General features: G+C 36.8%; 2 protein-coding genes across 2 annotated transcripts; both read left to right on the top strand.

The window, feature by feature from the left end:
• On the top strand, positions 3,063–5,299 carry LOC104790250 (cytochrome P450 71B23-like). The gene is made up of 2 exons (XM_010515963.2): positions 3,063–4,017; positions 4,533–5,299. Exons 1-2 carry the CDS (start codon positions 3,124–3,126, stop codon positions 5,142–5,144), a joined length of 1,506 nt encoding a protein of 501 aa, XP_010514265.1. The 5' UTR covers positions 3,063–3,123; the 3' UTR covers positions 5,145–5,299.
• On the top strand, positions 23,240–25,025 carry LOC104790249 (cytochrome P450 71B19-like). Its single transcript, XM_010515962.2, has 2 exons — positions 23,240–24,195; positions 24,279–25,025. Exons 1-2 carry the CDS (start codon positions 23,299–23,301, stop codon positions 24,888–24,890), a joined length of 1,509 nt encoding a protein of 502 aa, XP_010514264.1. The 5' UTR covers positions 23,240–23,298; the 3' UTR covers positions 24,891–25,025.

Below are 25,901 nucleotides of genomic sequence, written 5' to 3'. Positions count from 1 at the left end.
GACTAATTCGTCATATCTTCTTGACTCAACAATCCTCCCCTCCCGCATAACCTGAAAGTCCATTTATTTCATAAGAACAAGTTTGAGTCTTTGGATTTCGATAAGATAAAAGTAGGAATAATTGTTCTACCAAAATGCAGTCGACGTTGTGCAAGAAATCCACTTGATGGATTACGAGCAATATGGTCTTGCCTTTCAGAGCTCCTCTTACACAATTCTATACCAAAACATCACAAATTTACAATAACAAAAATCAACACAACCTTTTTTACCCTTTAATACATGAAAGAGTTTTTTATTTTTCTATCCCTTGTTACCTTGAATATATCTGAACCGGTATGAACATCCACTGCGCTAAAAACATTGTCCAGCAAGTATACAATGCATTCCTGATAGACTGCACGTGCGAGCTGTATACGCTGCTTCTGCCCTCCGCTGAGGTTGATACCGCGTTCCCTAATGTCAGTCTGATCGGCAAACTCCATCATTTGTAGGTCTTTGTCAAGGCAACAAACATTGAGAACTTCTCCGTACTTTGTATCTAATCATTGGAAGACCAAACAAGATGTTGTCTTGAACAGTCCCGTTTTTGATCCATGATACATAACATGTGCTCCCAAAAACCCTCACTTAAAAATAAACTAATCAATCAAATATTCCGAGTGTTAGTTCTCTAATTCCCCAAACTACATAAACAAAAAAAAGTCAGCACCTGCCCCAAGTCCTAATAACCTAGAAAGAACAAAGGTTTCCCCATAATCAAAATTAGGGGTCTCCACCAATTCCATACATCACATTCATGATACAAAAAGTGCAAAACAAGTTTAAAAACTCCTTAATCTCAATTTCACACAAATGAAATAGCCACAGAGAATCGAACAGTAGAATCAAGGGATGCGTTTTGCTTCAAGCCATGTTTCTTAATCTTCTACTTTGTGTATGATATATATATATATATTTTTTTTGTGTATGATAATCTTCTTCTCCATCTTCTCTCTCAACATCCATCTCTCTCTGGGTTTTCAGGTTTTTCTTAGTCTTCTGCTCCGTCTCCGATTAATCTCTCTCAAGCTCGATCCGTCTTAAAGTTTTTTTTTTGTTTTCGGATTAGCATTTTTTTTTTGTGAATTCGTTTCATATGACGACAAATTATTGTGATGTGTTAAGAAGTAAAGGAGAAAATTGCTTAGATGTAAAAAAACGAAGCTGAGTTGTATTAATAAAATGATTTTATTGGGAGAAAAATAATCTGATTTGTCAAGCCGAAAATGCTTAGGTGTCAAGCCTCGAAAGAAACGCATTCTATTTTTATTGTATTGATAAATACGTGAAATACATCTATATGTTTTTATGAAAAGCATTCTGTTTTTATTACATATATATTAATCAAAATAGATTACATGTGGATGAAACTGAAAACAATTAAGCGTTATTTTTATTTTCTATTTCCAAAAAAAAATTAGATCTGTTTTGATCGATAGTGGAATTGGGGTAGGAAAACAAAATTAGACTTCGGTTATAGTCATTTTCAAATATACTTGTTGAAAACGACCTACAGTAAAACCTCTATAAATTAATAATGTTGGGACTAAGACATTTTATTAATTTATAGTGATATTAATTTATCTATAAATTAATAATTATTATTTTATAGTGTAAATTAATAATTATTAATTTATAGATATATTTTTAATTGTTTATTTTTTAAAAAATTATGAATTGGAACAACTATAGCAAAATAAGATTAAACTTTCGGATGTTATAAATTTTATGGTTTAGGAATTGAACTTGTAATATTTAGAAAGCACTATTTACAATAAATTACAAATATTATAGACAAATTGACTTATACACATGAGACACATAAATTCAAATCTATGAATAATAATATCAATTCTCCTATTTTAATAATCTGTCAAATTATCAAATTGTAAATGATGCATATCTAAAAATTAAAACTTTAAATTTAATTATTTGTATGACATGTTATAAAATATTTTAGAGATATCATTATAGGTTGAAAATACAACATTACAATTGTTCTATAGAATTGAGCTTTAGGAGAAACATACACTATTATATCAGTATATATATATATATATATATAAATTTACATAATTATTAATTTATGATATTATTGGGACCATATTTTATAAGAAGGAGATTTCGAAAAAATTATTATCTTATTATCTTATCGAATATTGTTAATTTTTGCACTGACCCGACTTGGAACCAGCAAAATTTATTAATTTATAGTGTTTATTAATTTATAGAGTATTAATTTATAGAGGTTTCAGTCATGGATGAATATTTAATTTTAAAAAGACCGGTTTATACTGAGTACGTGTTTTCACGTGGAGAAAAACACAATATGGTACTGATTGAAATATATAATGATCATCATTATTAGAAGGCTTTTGTATATTACAGTTTCAAAGCCAAAAGATAGAAATTAGCTTTTTAAACATTATCGTTTATCAATTTTGTCTTCATAACTTAAACCAAACGTCTTTTACCAAAAAAGAAATAACTTAACAAACGTGTTTAATCTAAACTTCGCTATATGATATGGTGTTGTACTCAATCGATGGATCATCTGCTATCTAAAAGGTAATGTTTTCGATGGTCTAGCCGTTTTACATGAACTATGGGTTTATTAGAATTTTTAAAATTTAAAATCTATGATTGAATAATATAGAATTTATACATAAATCACTTAAAATACTAGATTTAATATATTTCTTACATTTATTAAAGAAAATATATTCTAGATAGAATATTTTTAGTTTTGTTTTGGAATAAGTGGCTTGTAGAGGATAATTTGACTTAGATACATTCTCTATCACACATCCACCATTGTAAAATATATATTTAAGGAAAGAATTTAGATATGGCGTCAAAAAAATAAACATTTAGATAAATCTTTAGAATTCATTATTGACCTGTTGGACTATTATAGAAAACAACCCTAAGAGTCGCCCATGCCGAGATCAAGTCTTTTTCATTTTTGTTTTGACATAGATCGAAAACACGATTTTCATTTTCTTTAAATTCGAACTTTTCACACTCACCATATAGACAAGAACAAAAAAAAAAACAAAAAAAAAAAACAAGAACACAAAAATGTCAATTTTCCTCTGTTTCCTCTGGCTTTTGTTACTTCTCTTAGTAACAATAATCTTCACAAGAAAATCCCATTCCTCAAAACTGAAACTTCCTCCGGGACCACCAAAACTTCCGATCATCGGAAACTTACACTACTTCAAAGGATTACCTCACAGATGTCTCCTAGACCTCTCGAAAATCCACGGTCCAGTCATGCAGCTCCAGTTCGGATTCGTCCCTTTGGTAGTAATCTCTTCAAACCATGCAGCACAAGAAGTTCTCAAAACCCATGACCTAGATTGTTGCAGCCGACCAGAAACCATAGCGACAAAGACAATCTCTTACAACTTTAAAGACATCGGATTCGCTCCTTACGGAGAAGAATGGAGAGCGTTGAGGAAGCTCGCTGTGATCGAGCTATTCAGCTTGAAAAAACTCAACGCTTTTAGGTATATAAGAGAAGAAGAGAATGACTTGTTGGTCAAGAAACTCTCTGAAGCTTCTCAGAAGCAATCTCCTGTGAATTTGAAGAAAGCCCTTTTCACTTTTAGCGCTAGTATCGTGTGTAGACTCGCCTTCGGTCAAAATCTTCACGAATCCGAGTTTATCGACGAAGATAGCATGGAGGATTTAGCGTCTAGGTCAGAGAAGATTCAGGAGAAATTCGCTTTCTCTGATTTCTTCCCCGGAGGTTGGATTCTTGATATAATCACTGGTCAAAGCAAGAGCTTAAACGGTATTTTCGCAGATCTTGACGGATTTTTCAACCAAGTACTCGATGATCATCTAAAGCCTGGAAGAAGAGTATTAGAGACTCCAGATGTTGTGGATGTGATGATTGATATGATGAATAAACAAAGCCAAGATGGTTCTTTTCAGCTCACTACTGATCATATCAAAGGAGTCATCTCTGTAAGCATTTCTTAATAATCTTCAATTTTGACGTTAGAACAACTTTAACTGTGGATTTAGGTGGAATAATGAATGAATTAGTGTTTTATCTGCTTAAATCATTGTAAGCAAATCATATTATTCTTATTATTATATCGAACAAACTTAGATACGGACAAATCAGAATTTTAAATGAAGTAATTTATGAAATTTTGTTTAATTTATCTTCTGTAACGTGTATAAACCTGAAACAAGGTCAAATTGCATAATATAGTAACAACAAATCAGTTGTCAGTTACAAACACTGAAATTATAATATAAATATTTTCAGAATTTTACTTACATCAAATTTATAACTTCTCCATTTCTCCCATATGTTTTTTTATTATCAAGAGAATTAAAATTCTTTAAAATATTCCTTAACTATTTATAAAACATTATTCATTTTTCCTATGATATGGTCTTGATCTAGTTAGAATGTGACATTAAGGTTTCATGTATATCATATAAACTTTTGTTGTTGCAATTGGATATAGGACATATTTCTTGCCGGAGTAAACACAAGTGCAACGACAATTCTTTGGGCAATGACAGAGTTAATGAGAAGCCCAAGAGTGATGAAGAAAGTGCAGGATGAGGTTAGGACAGTACTTGGTGAAAAAAGAGAGAGAGTCACAGAACAAGATCTTAACCAACTTAACTACTTCAAGCTAGTGATCAAAGAGACATTCAGATTACACCCAGCAGCTCCACTTTTATTACCAAGAGAGGTAATGTCTCAAATCAAGATCCAAGACTACGACATTCCAGAAAAGACTCAGATCATGGTCAATGTTTACGCGATAGGACGCGATCCTAACCTCTGGGAGAATCCAGATGAGTTTAAACCAGAAAGATTCGTTGATAGTTCTGTTGACTACAGAGGACTTAACTTCGAGCTTTTGCCGTTTGGTTCTGGTCGAAGGATTTGCCCCGGTATGACAATGGGGATCGCGACAGTCGAATTAGGTTTGTTGAATTTGCTTTACTTCTTTGATTGGGGATTGCCTGAAGGAAGGACTGTGAAAGATATCGATTTGGAAGAAGAAGGTGCGACTATTGTCGGTAAGAAAGTTTCCCTCCAACTTGTGCCTACTCGTCGTCATTGAACAAAAAATAATAATTAACTTAAAATAAGAGTTAATGTACTTTCATTTTCTCATGTTTCATTGTGTAATAAAGTAGTGGAGTTGTAGATCTTATTTTGCTTTGTGGCCCGGATGTTGTTATATATATAATATATTGCATACTAATAATATATTAATAATGCATGTAATATTGTAGGTTGTTATGGGAAATGATCTAAGTCAATCCTTTAACCTAATATACATAGTTCACAACAATGGAAATAATGATACCACCACTAAAACCAGTGGCGTATTCGATATGATTTATGCCTATACAGAGTTTCTAAAGTTGAATTTGGTTCCTTTTTAAACACAAACTCTTAATCGATCGATGAAACATGTGGGCAGAACTATAATACAGAGTACCGACTACTTGATGACAGGTCATAAATTATTGCGTATATCACTTTTCTTCTAGAAGAATTATCATAAACATCCAAGTTTTAGATCTCTTTAGATTTAGATAAGTCTAGATTTCTGACTTATCTAAATGTGTAATGGGTATGGCAGTTGCCCCCATAAATTTCCCAAATGTCTTGTAATTAATCGTTAAAGCTTGATTTGTTTGTTCTTTTCAAAAGTGGTATCTTGTTGCTCGGCACAAAGTTAATAACGTGACAATTTAGCTCATCACTTCCCAAACTCAAATTAGAGGTTAGCAACTCATTCCGTTATTTGATAATATCAATAATATTTTATTTATTTATTTTTGTAATTGACAACTAAATTTACTTTTATTTTTACGAAGATATCTCTTTTTCATCATACCAGCCCAATCGATCAAGTACAAATTTGGGATAAAAACTTCATGAATTTTATAAAACAGGACTTCGTGAAGTTTGCAAAGTAAAATTGATGAAAGAGAAAATTCAAGTGGATTAATTAAGATCTAGAGGCAAAAGTTTGTGTAGTCGATGAACCCTTAGTTTAATGTTAGAATATTGAAAAAAGCAATTTAAACAAAATATTTAGTTAGAAATGATTTTATTTAGCACTCTCAAGAACTAAATGATAAAATTAGATAAGTGTTTACTATTATGATCTAACTTTATTGTAGTTGTACTGTGAAGATGTATATTCCCTCTATTTCACAAAAAATTGTAATTTTGTCACATTTCACACAATTTTTTTTAAAAAACAATAATATATATATATATATATATATATATATATTCTTATTTAATAATTGATTAATGGATTAATTTAGTTGTAGATTAAAAGTAAAATTAGGAAATCTAATATAAAAAATGCATTGAAAATGTAAAATGACATTTTTGTGAAATAAAAATAAAATTCTAAAATAACATTTTTTGCGAAACAAAAAAATTATATATAAACGTCTTTTTCATTTCAAATTATGCATATAATAAATATTAAAAATATTCCGACAAATGTAAGGTTTTCTGAGACGCCAACAAGCAAACAAATTTAAACAATACCTCAAGAACGTGTTGGCCAGTCCGTTCTTTCAACATCATCGTCATGTGCCAGACGATGACATGGAATGGAAGAACATGCAACAACAACAACAGCAGTAATAGGTGAAACTAAGATATAAACGAGGGGTCGATCTTTAGTTGGAAGAATAATTAAGCGCCTTAGTTAGTGGTCTGATTGAATAAAATGTTAACATTACAAAACAAAAACAAAAGTTAACATTTTTTGTATGAATGTAAAAATATATTAAAGCAAAATATATGGCTCTCTCCTATTTCCTCTTTTCTCTTCTTCTGATCACAACATCATGCACCGAGAGAAGGGTTCTTGCGATTCTGGCGTCGAAGAGGAACTACTGGTCCATGGCGCTTCATCCGCTGTCGATTGCACCTACCGGTGAGGTCACCAGAAAAGCAAGGCTAAGCCACCGTCGATGGCTTTTTAGATCTACTCCCTACTGCTTTGTCTCTATCACGACTGAGCTATGGCTTCCGGATTGTTAGATCGGTTTCTTCTCCCTTCTCTTCACAACTCTACGGTTGCGGGATGGTGATGGTCATGTGTCACCTTCTCTATTCGACTCTCGTTTTCCTGGCTCGCCGGTGGTCTAGGTCCGGCGAATATTCGCAGCTTAGTGGGAAGGTGGCTGCGATCGGGTTCTCTGATTGCAGATTAGAATTTTTGGTTTATATTGGTTATCTATTGGTTTATATTGGTTATATCCGGGTCGATTTTGGTCTTTGTTATCTGGTTTGGTTTGGTGTAATTGGACTAGACCCTAAGGGGATAATATGGACCTATTCCGGAAATAGCCTGATATAAAATAGAATAGAATGCCAAAGTTGATTATGTCATTGAGTAGAAGAAGTATTTATACACATAAAAGTTGCCTATTGTGATAAAATTGTATCTTCAGTAAATATATAATGTATATCCTAATACCCCCTCCCTCATGTTGGTAAGTCGTAATTTCGAAGTCCCAAGGTGGATAGAAGAAAATCAAACTGCGGTTTTGGAAGTGACTTGGTAAGCAGATCAGCCACTTGGTCATGAGTAGAAATGTGTTGACTAGAAATCAATTTTTCCTGAACCGCGTCCCGAACTTGATGCAAGTCACGCTCAATGTGCTTAGTACGTTCGTGGAAGACGGGATTAGCAGCAATATGAATCGCCGCTTGACTATCACAGAAGAGTGGAATCGAACGGTTGTGAGGAATGCCGAGAGTTGTCATAAGTGCCTTCAACCACTTGATTTCCTTGAGTGTATAGGCCATAGCACGGTACTCTGCCTCTGCAGAAGAGGACGACACCGTCTTTTGCTTCTTAGTCTTCCAAGAAATCGGAGAGTCACCGAGATACATTATATAAGCAAAGAGAGAGAGAGACGCGTGCGAGGACATGCACTATGATCCGAATCACAATACGCCGTAAGAGACAAGGAACTGTCGGAGCGAAGAAAAATACCTTGAGCAGGCGACCCTTTGAGATAAGATACAAGACGAAGAGCATGATAACTCTCTAATTTACATGTTTTAAGCATCCCTTTTTGTCCATGTTTTCCCCCTACCCTTAGCATTTTTAGGTCATTTACTGTATGAATCCACATTTAGGCCATTTAGGGTGTTGCATTCTTGCATTTGCATATTTTGGATGAAAAATGTGCTTAAGAGCCGAAAATGGGGAGAAACAAGGTCGAACCCGAGCATGTACCCGAAGGAGCTATGGAACAGGAAGAACAGCCCAAACACCAACCCGATCGAGGAGGATCTAAGAACAGAAAAAATAATCCGAGAGCCTACCCGAAGAGCAACCCGAGTACATCCTCGTGCACCCCATCGAGCAGACCCTCGGGCAGGACTGGGAAGCTAGGGTTAATGGGTTTTCATATATAAACTCCTCTCTTCTTCCACTCGCCCTAGCACACCGCAAACCCTCAAACCAGAGAGCGAGAGCTTCTCAGAGAGATCTTGAGCGACTAAAATATTTTTTTATCTTTTTTAGGATTTATTTTACTTCTTTTTGCTATTCTTTTAGATTTATGATCTGTACTCTTCTCTTCTACTTTATATTTTAATACAATGCAATTTTCGTTCATCTATGCTTTTGTGCTTTCTGCAATGAGATCTGAATAGTGAAACAAAGTTTCTAGGGATGGGATAGACGATTTTGTGTTCTTGATCGGTTAGGATGTCTTAGCTTGGTTGTTTATGTTTTATAATTTCCCTTCTAGATTGGTGTTCTTAATGCTATCAACATACCAAGAGGTTGAGATTAGATCTAAGGCGTTTTACCACCGAAAGGTGTAGATGAAATGCTTGTATCAATCAATTCTAGAGATTTATTTACTTAGCCTAAGAGATTAGATGAGTAAGGGGGTTATTGACAATAATGAATCAGTTTGTATTGCCTGCTTGGTCATGTTCACTACAAGAAAACATGAGATTATGGACTATAAGTAGCGACTACATTTGTAGTCCCCAAAAATAGCGACCACATAGTGACCACTTTGCGACTACGTTGCGACTACAGTAATTTAGTCGCTACTGAGTCACTATGGTACCGACCACAGCTGATAGTCGTAACATAGTCGTTAAATTAGCGACTATTGTGTGACTGATTAGAGGAGTCATCAGATAGTCATAAAGTGGTCGTAACATAGCAACTACGTTACCGACCAAAGCTGATAGACGTATATTTGGCGACTGCTCTGCGACTCATACGGAGAGTGATTAAATAGTCATCTCGTAGTCGCCAATTAGTAATAATATTCAGTTTAAAAAAACATGTTTTTCATGTGATGAAATGTATGGCTTTGAGAGAGAGAGATAGTGCATGGACATTGGGTTATAGTTTTCCATATCTTCTATTTTTATAAAAAATTATAGTTTTCCATATCTTATATTTTTATCAAAACTTAACCCAAAATCTTTGTTAAATAATATTGAATTAAAAAAAATCTGTTTTTCATGTGATGAAATGCATGAAGTATGGCTTTGAGAGAGAGATAGTGCATGGTTCTTGGGTTATAGTTTTCCATATCTTATATTTTTATAAAAAAATTATAGTTTTCCATATCTTATAATCTTATCAAAACTTAACCCAAAATCTTTGTTAAATAATATTCAGTTTGTTAAATAATATTAAGGTTGTTAGATAATATTATGTATGTTTCAGTATTTTCATCAAAATCAATTATATTTGTAATTTGTAATTTATATTAATTTTCACTAAGTTTAATTTTACCAAAATAATAAATTAAATTTCCTACCCTAATCTAGAAACCCACTAAGCCCAAAATTATAAATTAAATTTCCTACCCAAATTTTCCCTATTCTCGAAACCCTCTCCGCCTCTCTCACAGACAAACCCTAATTCTTCCTCTCAGTTTCTCTCAAACTCTCTCGATCAATCCAAACTCGAAACCCAAACTCTCTCCATTCTTATTCCTTAACTATTTATAAAACATTGTGTAATAAAGTAGTGGAGTTGTAGATGCCGAATCGAATCAGTAACTCTATCAATCAGTAACAAGATGCCGAATCGAGGAAAAAAGAGGAAGGTTGTTCCTAACGTTGCTCAGAGACCGAGAGGGGCAACACCAAATCGACGGCCTAACACTCTCCCCAGTCAGTACAAATTCACGCCGGCAGTCCAAGATCCTCCTCCTCTAAAGACGCCTGAAGTACAAGTCGCCGGTTCGCAACGACAGTCATCAGCAGCCCAGATCCGGAGCTATCCTCCGCTGCAACAACTTTTTCAGAACTTATTTACACACCCACCTCCACCCGAACTACACCAGAGTCCTTCAGAAGAAGTCCACTTCAATCCACAGACTCAGGCCAATCTTCCGGATGTCCCTCTGCCTTCTCCAGTTCGACCCTCTCCAACTCAATCGCATCCATCGCATCCATCGTCTCAAGGGAACAACTTTGATGAAGATTCTTCTCCGGTGTTGCCGGAACTCCAGGAGGACGTGTTGCGTGCTCTAAATGCACTGCTCATGGTTCCAGACAGGGATAAGTTCACCACCGTGCTCTCTCCCACACCCATACCGAACACCCAATGGTATGATTTTTCCTCTTCATATGTTTTGTAATGGTGTTTTGTGATTTTTACAAAAGAGTTTGGTGGGTTTTTTAATGGTGTTTATGATTGTGGTGTTGGCTTATACGAATAGTAATAGTGTTTTACGATTGTTATAAGAGAGTTTGGTGGGTTTTGTAATGGTGTTTTTTGATTGTTATAAGAGAGTTTGGTGGGTTTTGTAATGGTGTTTTATGATTGTGTTGTTGGCTTATACGAATAGAAATGGTGTTTTATGATTGTGGTGTTGGCTTATACGAATAACAATTGTGTTTTATGATTGTTATAAGAGAGTTTGGTGGGTTTTGTAATGGTGTTTTATGAATGTGTTTTGTAATCCAATAGAAACTGATGCCTCTTCTATTGATCTCATTTCTTTTGGTTTGTCTATTATTTGCTTTTTAACCTACTTACTTGTGTTATTGGTTAATGTGTATGGAGGTTTGCTCGAGACAAAGGATCGAAACTTGTTCGGAAGATTACTAAAATTCTTCTAAACAAATTCGATGGTCCCTTCTACAGCTGGACATGTGTGCCGCGGGAAAAACAAGAGAGATGCTTCCTTGAGTTCGCGGTAAGGATGTATGTCACATAGCTTTCATACATAGCTTTACATGTCTTCTTTTCACTCACAATAGCTCTTTTTTTTTTCCAGAAAACCCATACCTGGGATCCTTTGATAACCGGGACTGTTCAAGGTTATTTTGAGCAAATCTGTCAAAAGCGGATCAAAGACATGGTTAGCACTGTGAGGACTAGTCGAGTTCTACCAAACTGGATTGGAAATACTCTCTGGATTACGATGGAGGATTATTGGGACACTGAAGAAGCACAACAAAAGAGTAAAACCTACTCTGATGCCCGTATGTCTGACCGTAACGGCCTAGGTCCTCACGTTCACATCTCAGGGCCAAAGTCGTATCGACAAGAACACTTAGGAGTCGATTACCCCATCCTTAGGAGCTTTCGTATTTAGATTGTTTGCATTTTTATTCATCACTCGATCTCTTACCCGAACAAGTACACGATCACCTGCTTCGAGTATACCTTCGAGTTGTTCTTGTTTATCTTGTTTACTCGATCACCCCACCCGATCCTGTACTCGAATGCTTGCATCGAGTGCTTAGGTCGTGTGGTTCTTGTTCTTTTGCTTTCTTTTGTTTATTTTAGGATTGTTAGATCAAACCCAATTATTGCTTGGCTTGACTTGCAAAGTTCTGATCATATCTTATCTTCAAGCATAACAACCATTTGGATCGATAACCCTTTGTACTACAACTGCATAGGGAATTGATACCCTGGGTGAAAATCCTACTATCAGAGCAGCTTCCCAGTGAGAAATGAGTGGAGTCTGCATAAACTAAGATAGGATGTGAACAACATAAGACAGATATGGACGTGTACTCGTGAGATAAATGAAACGATCAACAAGCCTGTGATATTGCACCAGATTATCATATTCCAGACTTTTCAGTGAACTGAGATGCTGATTAAACTCCATGGGAACTCATGATGGTTTGCAGGCGAGCATACCTGCTTCACGAATAATATCTAATGCGTATTTTCGTTGAGAGAGACAAAATCCATCGGGTCCACGTGAAATTTCGAGGCCTAGAAAGTACTTCAATTTGCCAAGATCTTTCATATGAAAAATGGTGTGGAGTTGACTCTTGAAACTGTTGATGGCAGCGAGATCATTGCCGGCAACAATTAAATCATCCATGTAGACGAGAACATGAATAATGGAAGAGCCGCGCTTGAGAGAGAACAAAGAATAATCTTCATAGCTTTGAGTAAAACCAAGCCGTCACAGCGCAGAAGACAACTTAGCAAACTAATAGTGAGGAGCATGTTTAAGGCCATACAACGACTTGCGAAGACGACATACCTTTGTGGGGTCAGAACATTTAAATCCAGGCGGCAACTTCATGTAAACCTCTTCTTCGAGATCACCATGGAGGAAAGCGTTGTGGACATCCATTTGATGAACGTCCTAGTCTTTGGCCGCAACAACCGCTACGAGAGAACGAGTCGTGGTCATCTTAGCAACCAGACGAGCTTTGTGACGTTCAAGAGTACCATCAGAGTTAAATTTGAGTTTGTATACCCACTTACTATTGATAGCCTTCTTACCATGAGGCAAGTCGGTGAGGTCCCACGTATGGTTTGCTTCGAGAGCAGCAATTTATTTTTGCATGGCTTCACACCATTCTTTAATACGAACTGCATCTTTGAAGTGTGTTGGTTCTGAACTATCAAGTATGGCGGTAGGAAAAGCAATGTGGTTGGCTGAAAAACCCACATCGGGTAGATAATCAGAGATAGGATATAGTACCTTACCAGAAACTGAAGACGAGGAAGTTGTTGAGGGGAGATCAGAGGTAAGAACGTGAGAGGAGGGGTATGGTGTAGGAACAACATAGTCTTTGAGCAAAATAGAAGGTAGTTTCTTTCGATGACCTTTTCCTAACAATTTAGGTAGTCCCGGAGATGCAGGTTCGGTGGAGAGAACCTGTTCCAGAGGAGGAATAATTGGAGTAGGAGCAACAGCCTGACTCATTAAGATCTTTCCTGATTAAAGATCATATACGCGTCAAGCCTTCTTGCCATATGGATAACCAAGAAACACATATTTGCAACTACGTGATGCAAACTTGTCTTTAACGCGAGGACGAATGTGAGCATAACACAAACACCCAAATGTGCGAAGCATAGCATAAGAAAGACACTGGCCAAAGAGAACTTTGTATGGTGTTTTACCTAGTAACACGGTAGATGGAGTGCGGTTTATGAGAAATGTAGCTGTCAAAATACTCCCACCCCAAAACTTTACAGGAAGATTCCCTTGAAAAGGCATGCGCGAGCCACATTAAGCATGTGACGATGTTTTCTTTCGACACCTCCATTTTGTTGCAGAGTATCAACGCATGAGGTTTGATGTAGAATACCATGTTCCTGAAAATACGAAGTAAGGCACATAAATTCTGTACCATTATCACTACGGATCGTCTTGACCTGTTAACTGAATTGACGTTCGGTCATGGCACAAAAATTGCAGAGAAAATGAGAAACTTCAGATTTGGCCGACATGAGATATGTCCAAACAGAACGAGAGAAATCGTCAACAATAGTAAGGAAATTGTGAAGTTTAGTTTGAATTCCAAATTTTGTTCAATACAGAGGAGGAAGTCGAGACAAAGTCAAAAGAAAAATGACAAAGTGAAAGACTTATTATCAAGAAGAGGGTTTCAACATAAAAGGAAAAATCAGAAGTCTCAGCCTGAGACAGAAGGTTTTAAGGATAAAGATGAAGCTTCTCGACTCCCGAGTCTTCTCTCTGCAAAATCAAACAAGTTCAGAGTAGTACAAGGTTCAGAGGCGTGTAACACTGTTTAGGAAGCACCCGCAATTAAGATGCTTGTTCTGTTGAAGGCAAAGTGTGCAGGCCTGCAATTACGCCGCCGTCATCAGAACATGTTGGAACTTCAAGTTCAATCGAATCCTAGTGTCAGATAAAAGATAAGTCAACTTTGGCCTAGTTCTTCTTAGCTATCTCAAATTCTCTATATATATATTAGAGGTGAACCTGTATATTGTGGGTAAGCGTGTGGTGAGAAACAAGATAAAGAGAGAAAAAGTTGTAAAGGATTAAGAGCTCTGTTTTGAGCTAAAGTTTCTTAGTGGATTTTCCGGAGCCTTCTCCGGCGAGACGTAGGATCCTATCCCAAGGGAGCTGAACTCGTTAAATTCTCTGTGTCTCTTTTATTTATTTTCTTTCTCTAAACATTCACACAAGAGTTATACAAATCAAAAGAGAGAGAGGTCTGAAACAACAAAAGCGCAAACCTTCCTAAGTTTGTGTCACTTTCTTAACAGATTGGTATCAGAGCTCCAGGTTCGGAGTGTTTTCATCTCAAAATCTGAAGCCATGTATACCCAAGGGTTGAGATGGAAAAGTTCGATGGAAAATGTGACTACATGCTATGGAAGGAGAAGTTGTTAGCTCATATGGAGATGATGGGTTTACTGGAAGGACTAGAAGAAGTTCCAGCTCCTGAAATTGAAGATTCAACGGCTGAAACATGAGAAGATACCATACCAGAAGCTGCAGCACAAACAACAACAGTTCCAGACAAGTCTCTAAAGGAAAAGAGGGGAAAAGCTAGATCTACTATCATCCTCAGCGTGGGAGATAATGTTCTCCGAAAAATCATCAAAGAAAAAACGGCTGCAGGTATGCTCAATGTTCTAGACCACCTGTTTATGGCTAAGTCGTTACCAAACCGGATTTATCTCAAGTAAAGGCTCTATAGCTATAGGATGAGTGATAGCATGAGCATAAATGAGAATATAAATGATTTTCTGAGGCTGATAGTAGATCTAGAGCATGTTAAGGTGGTAGTCTCTGATGAGGATCAAGCTATCATTCTGCTAATGGCTTTGCCAAAGCAGTTTGATCAGCTCAAAGATACCTTGAAGTATGGGAAAACGTCTTTGTCTCTAGATGAAATTACAGGTGCTATTAGGTCTAAAGAACTAGAGCTAGGAGCAAATGGAAGGCTGCCAAAGCAAAGTTCTGATGCACTATTTGTCCAAGAAAGAGGGAGACCTGAAAAGAGAGACAAAGGAGGTGACAAAGGAAAACAAAAAAACAGGTCTAAGTCTAGAGGAAAAAAGACTTGTTGGATATGTGGTAAAGATGGCCACTACAAGAAGCAGTGTTTTTTATGGAAAGAAAGAAACAAGCAACATAGCAGTTCTACAGACAAAGGAGAATCCTCAAATGTGACAGGACAAGTTGCAGATGCTGCTGCTCTAATGGTTTCTGAAGCACTATTGTCTCTGGGTGAAGACTTTAATGAGGTATGGATCATGGATACAGGGTGCTCATTCCACATGACACCAAGGAAGGAGTGGTTCATTAGTCTAAACGATTCATGTACTGGGAAAGTCAGAATGGCCAATGACACTTACTCAAAAGTCAAAGGAGTTGGCAGCATAAGAATCAAGAATGAAGATAACTCGACTGTTTTGTTGAAGAATGTGAGATATGTTCCTGAGATGACTAAGAACCTAATCTCGCTGGGTACAATGGAGGATCAAGGCTGATGGTTTCAGTTTAGAGATGGAGTTATGAAGATCAACAAAGGCTGCACAACTCTTATAAAAGGGAAAAAGATTAACACACTGTATGTTCTCAAAGGATCTGTTTTACCAGGAGAAGCAAATGCATCAACAAGTGTGAAGGATGAAACAAGATTGTGGCATAGGAGACTTGGGCACATGAGTCAGAAAGGAATGAAAGCTCTGCTTAAAAGAGGATATCTAGATGGATCAAAAGTTACAGATCTGGATTTCTGCGTAGACCGTGTTTACGGAAAAGCACATCGAGTAAGTTTTGGAGTTGGGAAGCATGTTACAGAAGGCATACTGGACTACATCCACTCTGACTTATGGGGATCGCCCAATGTCCCTCTTTCAATTGGAAAATGTCAGTATTTCATCTCCTTCATAGATGATCATTCAAGGAAGACTTGGGTTTATTTTCTGAAAAGAAAAGATGAAGCTTATGGGAGCTTTGTTGATTGGAAGAAGATGGTTGAGAATCAACTTGGAAGAAAAATCAAGATACTTCGAACAGACAATGGTCTTGAATTCTGTAACAAAGAATTCAATGACTTATGCAGAGAAGAAGGTATTGTAAGACACAAAACTTGTGCTTACACTCATCAACAGAATGGGGTTGCAGAAAGAATGAATCGAACAATTCTTGACAAGGTAAGAAGTATTTTGAGTGAATCTGGTCTGCCGAAGAGTTTCTGGGCAGAAGCTGCGTCCACTGCTGTTTATCAAATAAACAGATCGCCATCTTCTGCAATTGATTTTGAGATTCCTGAGGAGATTTGGACAAGAACAAGACCTAAATATGAAGAGCTGAGAGTGTTTGGATCAGTTGCTTACATTCATAGTGATCAAGGGAAGTTGGATCCTAGAGCAAAGAAAGCAGTCTTCATTGGATATCCTATGGGTGTCAAAGGATACAAGTTCTGGCTAGTGGAAGAAAAGAAGTGTGTCACCACCAGAGATGCAATCTTCCATGAAGAAAAAATGTACAAACATTTAAATCAGCCAGAAGAACAAGGACTTCAACAACAAAGAATGGAGGCACCTCTTATCTATGAAATCAATCATGGTGGTTTCAGTGATTTAGGTGAAGCTGATAATGATCTAGAAAGAGATCAAGAGGAGAATCAAAATACAGAAGAAGCAGAAGCCTCAGGAGATGAGGAGTATCAAGGTAATGATCCTCTTAAAAATTATCAACTAGCAAGGGACAGAGAAAGGAGAGTGACAAAGAAACCCACCAGATATGAAGAATCAAATTTAGCCAGTTTTGCACTCATGGTTACAGAAGATGGAGATTACCCTGAACCATGCTGCTTTGATGAAGCAATGAGAGACAAAGACTGGAAATCTTGGAGGGAAGCCATGAATGAAGAAATGCACTCACTACACAAGAATCAAACCTGAACTTTGATTGAGAGACCAAAAAATTGCAAAGTAATCGGTTGTAAGTAGATATTCAAGAGAAAACCAGAGATCTCAGGGGTTGAGAAACCTAGGTTTAAAGCCAGACTTGTTGCAAAAGGGTATCTACAGAAGGAAGGGATAGATTACCAAGAGATTTTCTCACCAGTTGTGAAGCATGTGTCTATTTGACTTATCCTCTCATATGTGGTGAATCTTGATTTAGAGCTGGAGCAACTAGACGTCAAGACTGCATTTCTACATGGAAATCTGGATGAGTACATTCTTATGGAGCAACCAGAGGGTTATGAAGTCAAGAGCGAAACAGGAGATAAAGTATGTCATCTAAGAAAATCTCTGTATGGGTTGAAACAAGCACCAAGACAATGGAATCAGAGATTCAACACCTTCATGAAAGAATCAGGTTATGAAAGAAGTAGTTTTGATAGTTGTGTTTATTATCAAAAACTTGATGATGACTCATACATCTATTTGCTTTTATATGTCGATGATATGTTGATTGCAGCAAAGAACAAAGACAAGATCCAAGAACTGCAAGATCTAGTGAGTAAAGAATTTGAAATGAAGGATTTGGGAGAAGCTAAAAAGATTCTGGGTATGGAGATTAAGAGAGATAGAGAAAAGGGAACACTTGAGTTATCTCAAAATGATTACCTCAAGAAGGTCTTGCATACGTACGAAATGGATCAGTGTAAAGGTGTACTCACACCACTGGGAGCTCATTTCAAACTAAAAGCTGCAGAAGAAGAAGAAGTGACTGCTCAAGCTGCATATATGAAGAATGTTCCTTACGCAAATGCTGCGGGGAGCATCATGTACTCCATGATTGGGACAAGGCCTGACCTCGCATGTCCATTATGTGTTGTGAGCAGGTTCATGAGCAAGCCAATAAAAGACCACTGGATGGCTGTTAAGTGGGTCTTATGGTACATCAAGGCAACACAGAACCTCAGGTTGTTCTACAAGAAGCAAGACAATGTTGAAATCAAAGGATTCTGTGATTCAGACTATGCAGCTGATCTGGACAGGAGAAGATCTATAACTGGTTTCGTGTTTACAGCAGGTGGAAATGCTATAAGTTGGAAATCAGGATTTCAAAAGGTAGTAGCATTGTCCACCACTGAAGCGGAATATATGGCACTGGCTGATGCTACAAAGGAAGCTATATGGCTGAAGGGTTTAACAGCAGAACTGGGTTTTACTCAAGATCAAGTTGAAGTTTTATGTGATTCACAGAGTGTTATCTCATTGTCCAAAAACTCTGTGCATCACGAAAGGACAAAGCACATTGACGTGCGGCTACACTTCATCAGAGACAAGATTGATGATGGAGAGATTACAGTAAGTAAGGTGTTAACTTTGTGGAATCCTGCAGATATTTTCACCAAGATAGTTCTTGTGAGCAAGCTTCAAAAGGCTTTGGAGCTGCTCAGAATTTCAAGTCACTAAAGAAGATGTGAAGAATCCGGAGAAAGGGAGAATCCAAGTATACTAAGAAAAAAAAGGAATCAAGTTGGGGTGGTATTCAAACTAAGGTGGAGTTTTGTGAAGTTTAGTTTGAATTCCAAATTCTTTCGATACAGAGGAGGGAGTCGAGACAAAGTCAAAAGCAAAATGACAAAGTGAAAGACTTATTATCAAGAAGAGGGTTTCAACATAAAAGGAAAAATCAGAAGTCTCATCCTGAGACAGAAGGTTTTAAGGATAAAGATGAAGCTTCTCGACTCCCGAGTCTTCTCTCTGCAAAATCACACAAGTTCAGAGTAGTACAAGGTTCAGAGGCGTGTAACACTGTTTGGGAAGCACACACAATTGAGATGTTTGTTCTGTTGAAGGCAAAGTGTGCAGGCCTGCAATTACGCCGCCGTCATCAGAACATGTTGGAACTTCAAGTTCAATCGAAGCCTAGTGTCAGATAAAAGATAAGTCAACTCTGGTCTAGTTCTTCATAGCTATCTCAAATTCTCTATATATATTAGAGGTGAACCTGTATATTGTGGGTAAGCGTGTGGTGAGAAACAAGATAAAGAGAGAAAAAGTTGTAAAGGATTAAGAGCTCTGTTTTGAGCCAAAGTTTCTTAGTTGATTTTTCGGAGCCTTCTCCGGTGAGACGTAGGATCCTATCCCAAAGGATCCGAACTCGTTAAATTCTCTGTGTCTCTTTTATTTATTTTCTTTCTCTAAACGTTCACACGAGAGTTATACAAATCAAAAGAGAGAGAGGTCTGAAACAACAAAAGCGCAAACCTTCCTAAGTTTGTGTCACTTTCTTAACAGAAATAACCAGCACCAGTAGTAGAAGAAGTTCGATATGGTCCCCAAACATCGCAATGAATCAAAGAAAAACATTCCATTGTTTTATTAATGCTAATAGGAAAAACCTCTCTTGTTTGCTTAGAACAAAAACAAATATCACAACTCTCAATCTTGTGTAAGTCTTGGGAAGAGTGATGACATTCAGGAAAAGATAACAACACACTAGGAGAAGGATGTCCTAATCTACGATGCCACAAAGCTCTTGAAGACGCAGACGCTGTTGTAGCCATGTGAGCACGAGCAGTCAAGACACCCGTAAAATAGTAGACTCTCTCACGTTCTTCCCCCGCCCATATCAAAGTCCTCGAAAAACGGTCCTGTAAGAAACACAATGGATCCGGTTTGTTTAAGCAGCTTGGAGACAGAGATCAATGTGCAATCAAAATCAGGAACAAACAACACATAGCGAAGCTTATGTGTTATTCAGCTGTAGGGTGCCACATTTAGTAGCGCGGGAAGCCGTTCCATCCGACTTGGTAACCCGTGATAGTATAATATCAAAAACGTCTTGCAGAATAGAACTATTTCCTGTCATATGGTGAGACGCACCAGTATAAATAATGACATCAGTAAGATTAGTTTTAACCGATAACCGCTCGGACGAAGTATTAGGACGTTGTGCTTGAAGAAGAAAGATCAGATGAGAGATCTGATCAGTAGTAGGAACAGATGAGGAAGACGCAGCATGAGCACTGTGAACTCTACCACGACCACGATCGATGCCTTTGTTAGACCTGCCTCCTCTTTGAACTTGTCTGGACTCAAACCAAGGCATGTCGTCCCTTTCATCAGAAGAACCCTGACTGCCTCCTTTTTGCTCATAGTACCAATCGGGAAAGCCATGGAGCAAGAAACATTCGGTCATGTTATGACCTTGTCGACGACTGTGTGTAAAAGTACGATCGCGAGGTTTAGAATTAGAGACAGCCGCAACCTGTGAAGATGATTCGGAATAAAAGGAGAATCCAATGGCGTCGGACTTGGTTGTTTCCTTGGAGCGTATGTTATCGAGACTCTGTTCTTCCCGAATGACTCGAGAGTAAACTTGATTGAGAGAAGGCAAAGGATCTTCATCGGTAAGTTTAGAATGGATATTAGCGAAACGTGGCAAATCAAGACCGAAGAGGAACTGGTGAATCTGGTCGTCTTCACGCTCCTTGGCCATGTAAGGAGCAGCTTCACATCGACAGACACAACGAGACATGTAGTTACGAAGTTCCTCCCATAACTTAGATAACCGCTTGTAGTATTGAAGAACGGATTAACCATCTTGTTTGCATAAGGCAATCTCATCTTTAATGACTTGTTTCCTAACACCATTGCCCACAGAAAAACGAGTACGAAGACTCTCCCACAGCGTGGAAGCTTCAGAGATAAATGAGACAGTAGATCTGATTTGAGGATCAATCGAGGTACGAATCCAACCGATAATCATGGAGTTCGCAGATAGCCACTGAGCAAGCTCTGGATCAGCCGAGGGTTTGGGTGTTGACGTGTTGTCAACCCTAGTTTTTGCTTGGTTTGAAAGGAGTTACGTGTCCACTCTGGATAATTGTCTCTTTCAGCAGAACTGAAGAAATCAAGGATCCAGGATTATCAGAGGAGCTAAGCGAGTATGGGTTTGACGTGCCGACGACGAGTTGGTTTCCAGCGTTGGTGACTACTGGTGTAGGAGGAAGGGAGGTTGTGCCGTCTGACATTGATGATAAAACAAAAAAAACAGAAGTATAGAAATATGGAAAATAGAAGTTGAAACACGACCGTGACTCAAAGATAGACAATGGCGGCGAGAAGAAAAAAAAATTAGGTCATAGAATTTTTATGATCTGATACCATGAAATAAAATAGAATAGAATGCCGAAATTGTTTCTTTTATTGAGTTGAAGAAGTATTTATACACATAGAAATAGCCTATTGTGATAGAATCATGTTTTTAGTAAATATAAAATGTATATTCTAATATAGTTTATTAGGCATATATGTTTATAAATTAAAAATCTTTTAACAAAAAGAAATGTAAAAATATATTCCACAACAAAAGAAGATTTATTGCTAGAAAAGTAGAAATAGAGAAACTTAATCATTCGCTAAAACAAAAGTTAACATTAAACACAATGCATGCTTCTTCTTCCCTCTTTGTCGTCTGCTGAGTATAGAATGGTCAATTCAAGATTTTGTCGTAGTCCAAATAAAGCATTCTAAGCCAATAATGATATTAAACAACCAAAAAGAGTCAGAAACTCTTTTTCAGGATTTGGAATATATGTGTGATCGTTAAATCACTGATTTCAAAGACACAATTCACAATTAGCAATCGAAAATAAAGATCATGCAAATAGAGGTTTAGTTTGTATCTCAATTAGCAATCATTGGTTATTTCTTTTTATGTTCGGCTTTGGCTCGAAGAAAAATATTCAAAAATATTCTCCCTGCATGCATAGCTAAAAAATCAAATTTCTATATATTCAAAATTTTGGATCATGGTTTGAATGTGTGATGTGCATGGAAAAGAATATAATTTACGTCTTCACATATCTTGTCGATGTTGCTTCTGGATTTAAAAATATTGTTGGCAGAACGTCCATAATTGCTTAAAGAATTGATAAAATAAAAAAATGAAGCCTTTTTTTTTGGCTTTTTGACAAAAAAAAAAGTCTTTTTTTGGAATGTTTGAATCTCATTCTTGCCAGTTTAATTAGTTTAGCACTCTAGCCAAATAAACACTCAATTTTTGTTGATTTTCCAATATAATAACAAATTTTTTATTAACTTGCCAAATCAACATACCGTTTATAAAGTTAACAGAAAATTTAAACGTCAATAACAACATTAGTGTAATATACTTGGTTTTACTATATGCATGCATGGAATTAAAAAAAGAAAAAAATCATACTATATTTTATTTGATTTTATAATAAAAGCTAGTATATTACATTAATGTTTGAAAGTTGCCACTGGTTCAGTAGTAAAATCCTCTCTTATGCATTCCAATAACCCGAGTTTAAATCGTATTTAACCCCAACAATAAATGTGTTGCTAATGACGTTTAAATTTCCTGTTAATAAAAAGTTTGTTATTATATTCGAAAGTTAACAAAAGTTGAGTGTTTATGTGGCTAGACCACATCAATTAAGCGTAAATCATTCGTACGGTCTTCCCAAATAGAGTTAAACTTGTGGCTTTGAAAACACTCACACACCATTAGACCATCTAATTGCATTTATGTTTGGCATTTGGCCCCAGAAAAATTGGATTTGCCATTTGCTTAATGGCTTTGTAGGTTTGCCATTTTTGACCACTCAAGAAACTATATATTTGTGATTTTGTTTTTATAAATACATACTTAATAACAAACACAGATCCAACATAATGTGTATAATTAGCTTTTTAGATCTTTGAAAATGGAAAATCTAAAAGATTTGAAGTAAAATAGCAAAATCCACAAATACCATAAATGACTTTTTCTAATTTATTCAAGATACATATATACACTATGTTGTCAAAAAAAAAATATATATATATATATATATATATATATACACTAGAAACAATTAAAATGTTTACATTTTCTAGTTATTCTTATCCACACTAAAATATTATCCTTTTAGACAATTGGCTCCATCTAATAATTGCAGTATTTTAATGAAGAAAATTGAATGGATAGTTTGCTAGGTCAAGTTGCCGTGTGGAACTATTAATAGAACACAAACAGAGCAATATCATTTTTCACTTCGATTACCAAAAAAAAAAAATGGCGATCTCTTTCCTCTGTTTCTGCCTCATTACCCTCGTTTCTTTAATCTTTTTCGTCAAAAAGCTTAAACACTTTAAATGGAATCTTCCTCCAAGCCCTCCCAAGTTTCCGGTCATCGGAAACTTACACCAGATTGGAGAATTGCCTCACAGGTCACTTCAACATCTAGCCGAAAGATACGGACCTGTGATGCTTCTTCACTTTGGCTTTGTCCCTGTAACTGTGATCTCATCGAGAGAAGGAGCTGAAAAAGTGCTTAGAACTCATGACCTAGACTGTTGCAGCAGGCCTAAGCTTGTAGGGACAAGGTTAATCTCACGTGATTTTAAAGATATTGGTTTTACACCATACGGTGACGAGTGGAAAGAGCGGCGTAAGTTTGCGGTACGTGAGCTTTTCTGTTTGAAAAAGGTTCAGTCCTATAGGCACATCAGAGAGGAAGAATGTAACTTTCTGGTCAAGCAACTATCTGAATCCGCGGTAGATCGATCTCCGGTTGATTTGAGCAAATCCCTTTTCTGGCTAACCGCAAGTATCTTGTTTAGAGTTGCTTTTGGACAAAGGTTCCACGAGAGTGAGTTTATCGATAAAGACAAGATTGAAGAACTTGTGTTCGAAGCTGAGACTGCCCTAGCAAGTTTCACTTGTTCTGATTTCTTCCCTGTTGCCGGACTTGGATGGCTCGTGGACTTGTTTTCCGGACAACACAAAAGACTCAACGATGTTTTTTACAAGCTCGATGCTCTGTTCCAACATGTGATAGATGATCATCTGAATCCTGGAAGATCAAAGGATCATGAAGATATCATCGATTCAATGTTGGATGTGATTCATAAACAAGGCAAAGATGATTCCTTAAAACTCACAATAGATCATATCAAGGGGTTTCTCGCGGTAAATCTAGAGTTCTTTTAAAACACATCATCATATAAAAAATGGATCTACGTTTTTAACTTAACTTTCTTGTTTGTAAATAGAATATATTTCTTGCAGGGATAGACACTGGGGCCATCACCATGATATGGGCAATGACAGAGCTAGTTAGAAACCCGAGACTGTTAAAGAAAGTTCAAGGCGATATCCGAGACCAACTTGGCAACAACAAGGAGAGAATCACTGAAGAAGATATCGATAAGGTTCCTTACTTGAAGATGGTAATCAAAGAAACATTTAGATTACACCCAGCAGCTCCTCTTATACTCCCAAGGGAAACAATGGCTCACATCAAAGTTCAAGGCTATGATATTCCTCCCGAGAGGCGGATCTTGGTTAACGTTGGGGCGATAGGAAGAGACCCAAGACTCTGGAAAAACCCGGAAGAGTTTAGCCCTGTGAGGTTTATGGATAGTTCTGTGGATTATAGGGGACAACACTATGAGCTCTTGCCATTTGGGTCTGGTCGAAGGATATGTCCCGGGATGTCAATGGGGATTGCTACTGTTGAATTGGGACTCTTGAACTTACTTTACTTCTTCGATTGGAAGTTGCCTGACGGGATGAAACACAAAGACATCAGTATAGAAGAAGCTGGTACTCTTACAATTGTCAAAAAAGTACCGCTCAAGCTTGTCCCAGTTCGAGTTCAGTGATTGCACTAAATGTAAGCTTCTCTGATGTATGAGAGTATATTTTTCAGTAAAATACCATGTTAAAAATTCCATATGCCATTTGTTAGTTCTGAATAGATAGAACGGTAGAATGTTAATTGGGATGTGTGTTTAACATATGTTATCCTTTAGGACCTTAGCTATTTGCCTGACCCGCTGATTCAACGGTTACCATACATCCGAGTCTTTCAAGAGGAAACGAGAGACTTCTCAATTCTGTGGACCTAAACCCTAACTCTTAGAGAATGGGAAAAAAAAACAGAATGAGAAGACATTCAATATTTTCAAGTCCTTCTAAAGAATCAAAAATTTAACATGCAATAAATAGTATCGTACTATAAAATGAAAAATTTATTTGATACCAAATGCCAAGACCACTCAACTGGTCGGACTCTCATAAACCGGGTTCTATTAATTTAATCAAATTATCGCTATTGTGGTTTTAGGAATCCATTCAGATTTTGTTTGGTATGGAGAGTTTTAGTAGAAATTGTCTTCTATTTTCTTCCCCTTAAAATTCACGTGAAACCAAAACTAACAAAGATAATTTGCACGAAGTCGTATTTTGTCTATACTGGTGAATGAGTTAGTCGATATCCACAATCAATCTTGTTGGGGGTCGGTTTGCACCTCCAGATAAAGTCCGGCCCATTACTGATTCAAAGCCTAACAGACACTTGAGTAAAGAAGATAATATTAAATAAGGGTATTTCAGTTATTTTGGCAAACGAACCGCCACAGTTCTCCGTAAATAAGGCCATATTTATCGGTGGATCACTTAGGGTGATCTTGGGTCTTTTTAAATTGAAATTAATTAAACAATACCCATAAGATCAGCCCAATTGATCTTAAATAAGATCAGTTTTTCATCTGATCTAAAGGACACGTGTCACTCTCGGAAAGAAACTTGCGTTTTATTATTCATTTCTTTCGAACATAATTTTCTTTCGAAATATTTGTCTTGTCTAATTAATTAAATAAAATGTAATTCTT

Source organism: Camelina sativa, chromosome 6 (assembly GCF_000633955.1).
Source record: "Camelina sativa cultivar DH55 chromosome 6, Cs, whole genome shotgun sequence".
Classification (NCBI taxonomy): domain Eukaryota; kingdom Viridiplantae; phylum Streptophyta; class Magnoliopsida; order Brassicales; family Brassicaceae; genus Camelina; species Camelina sativa.
The sequence above is the reverse complement of the archived record's forward strand: the minus strand, read 5'-3'. Positions and strand labels throughout refer to the sequence as shown.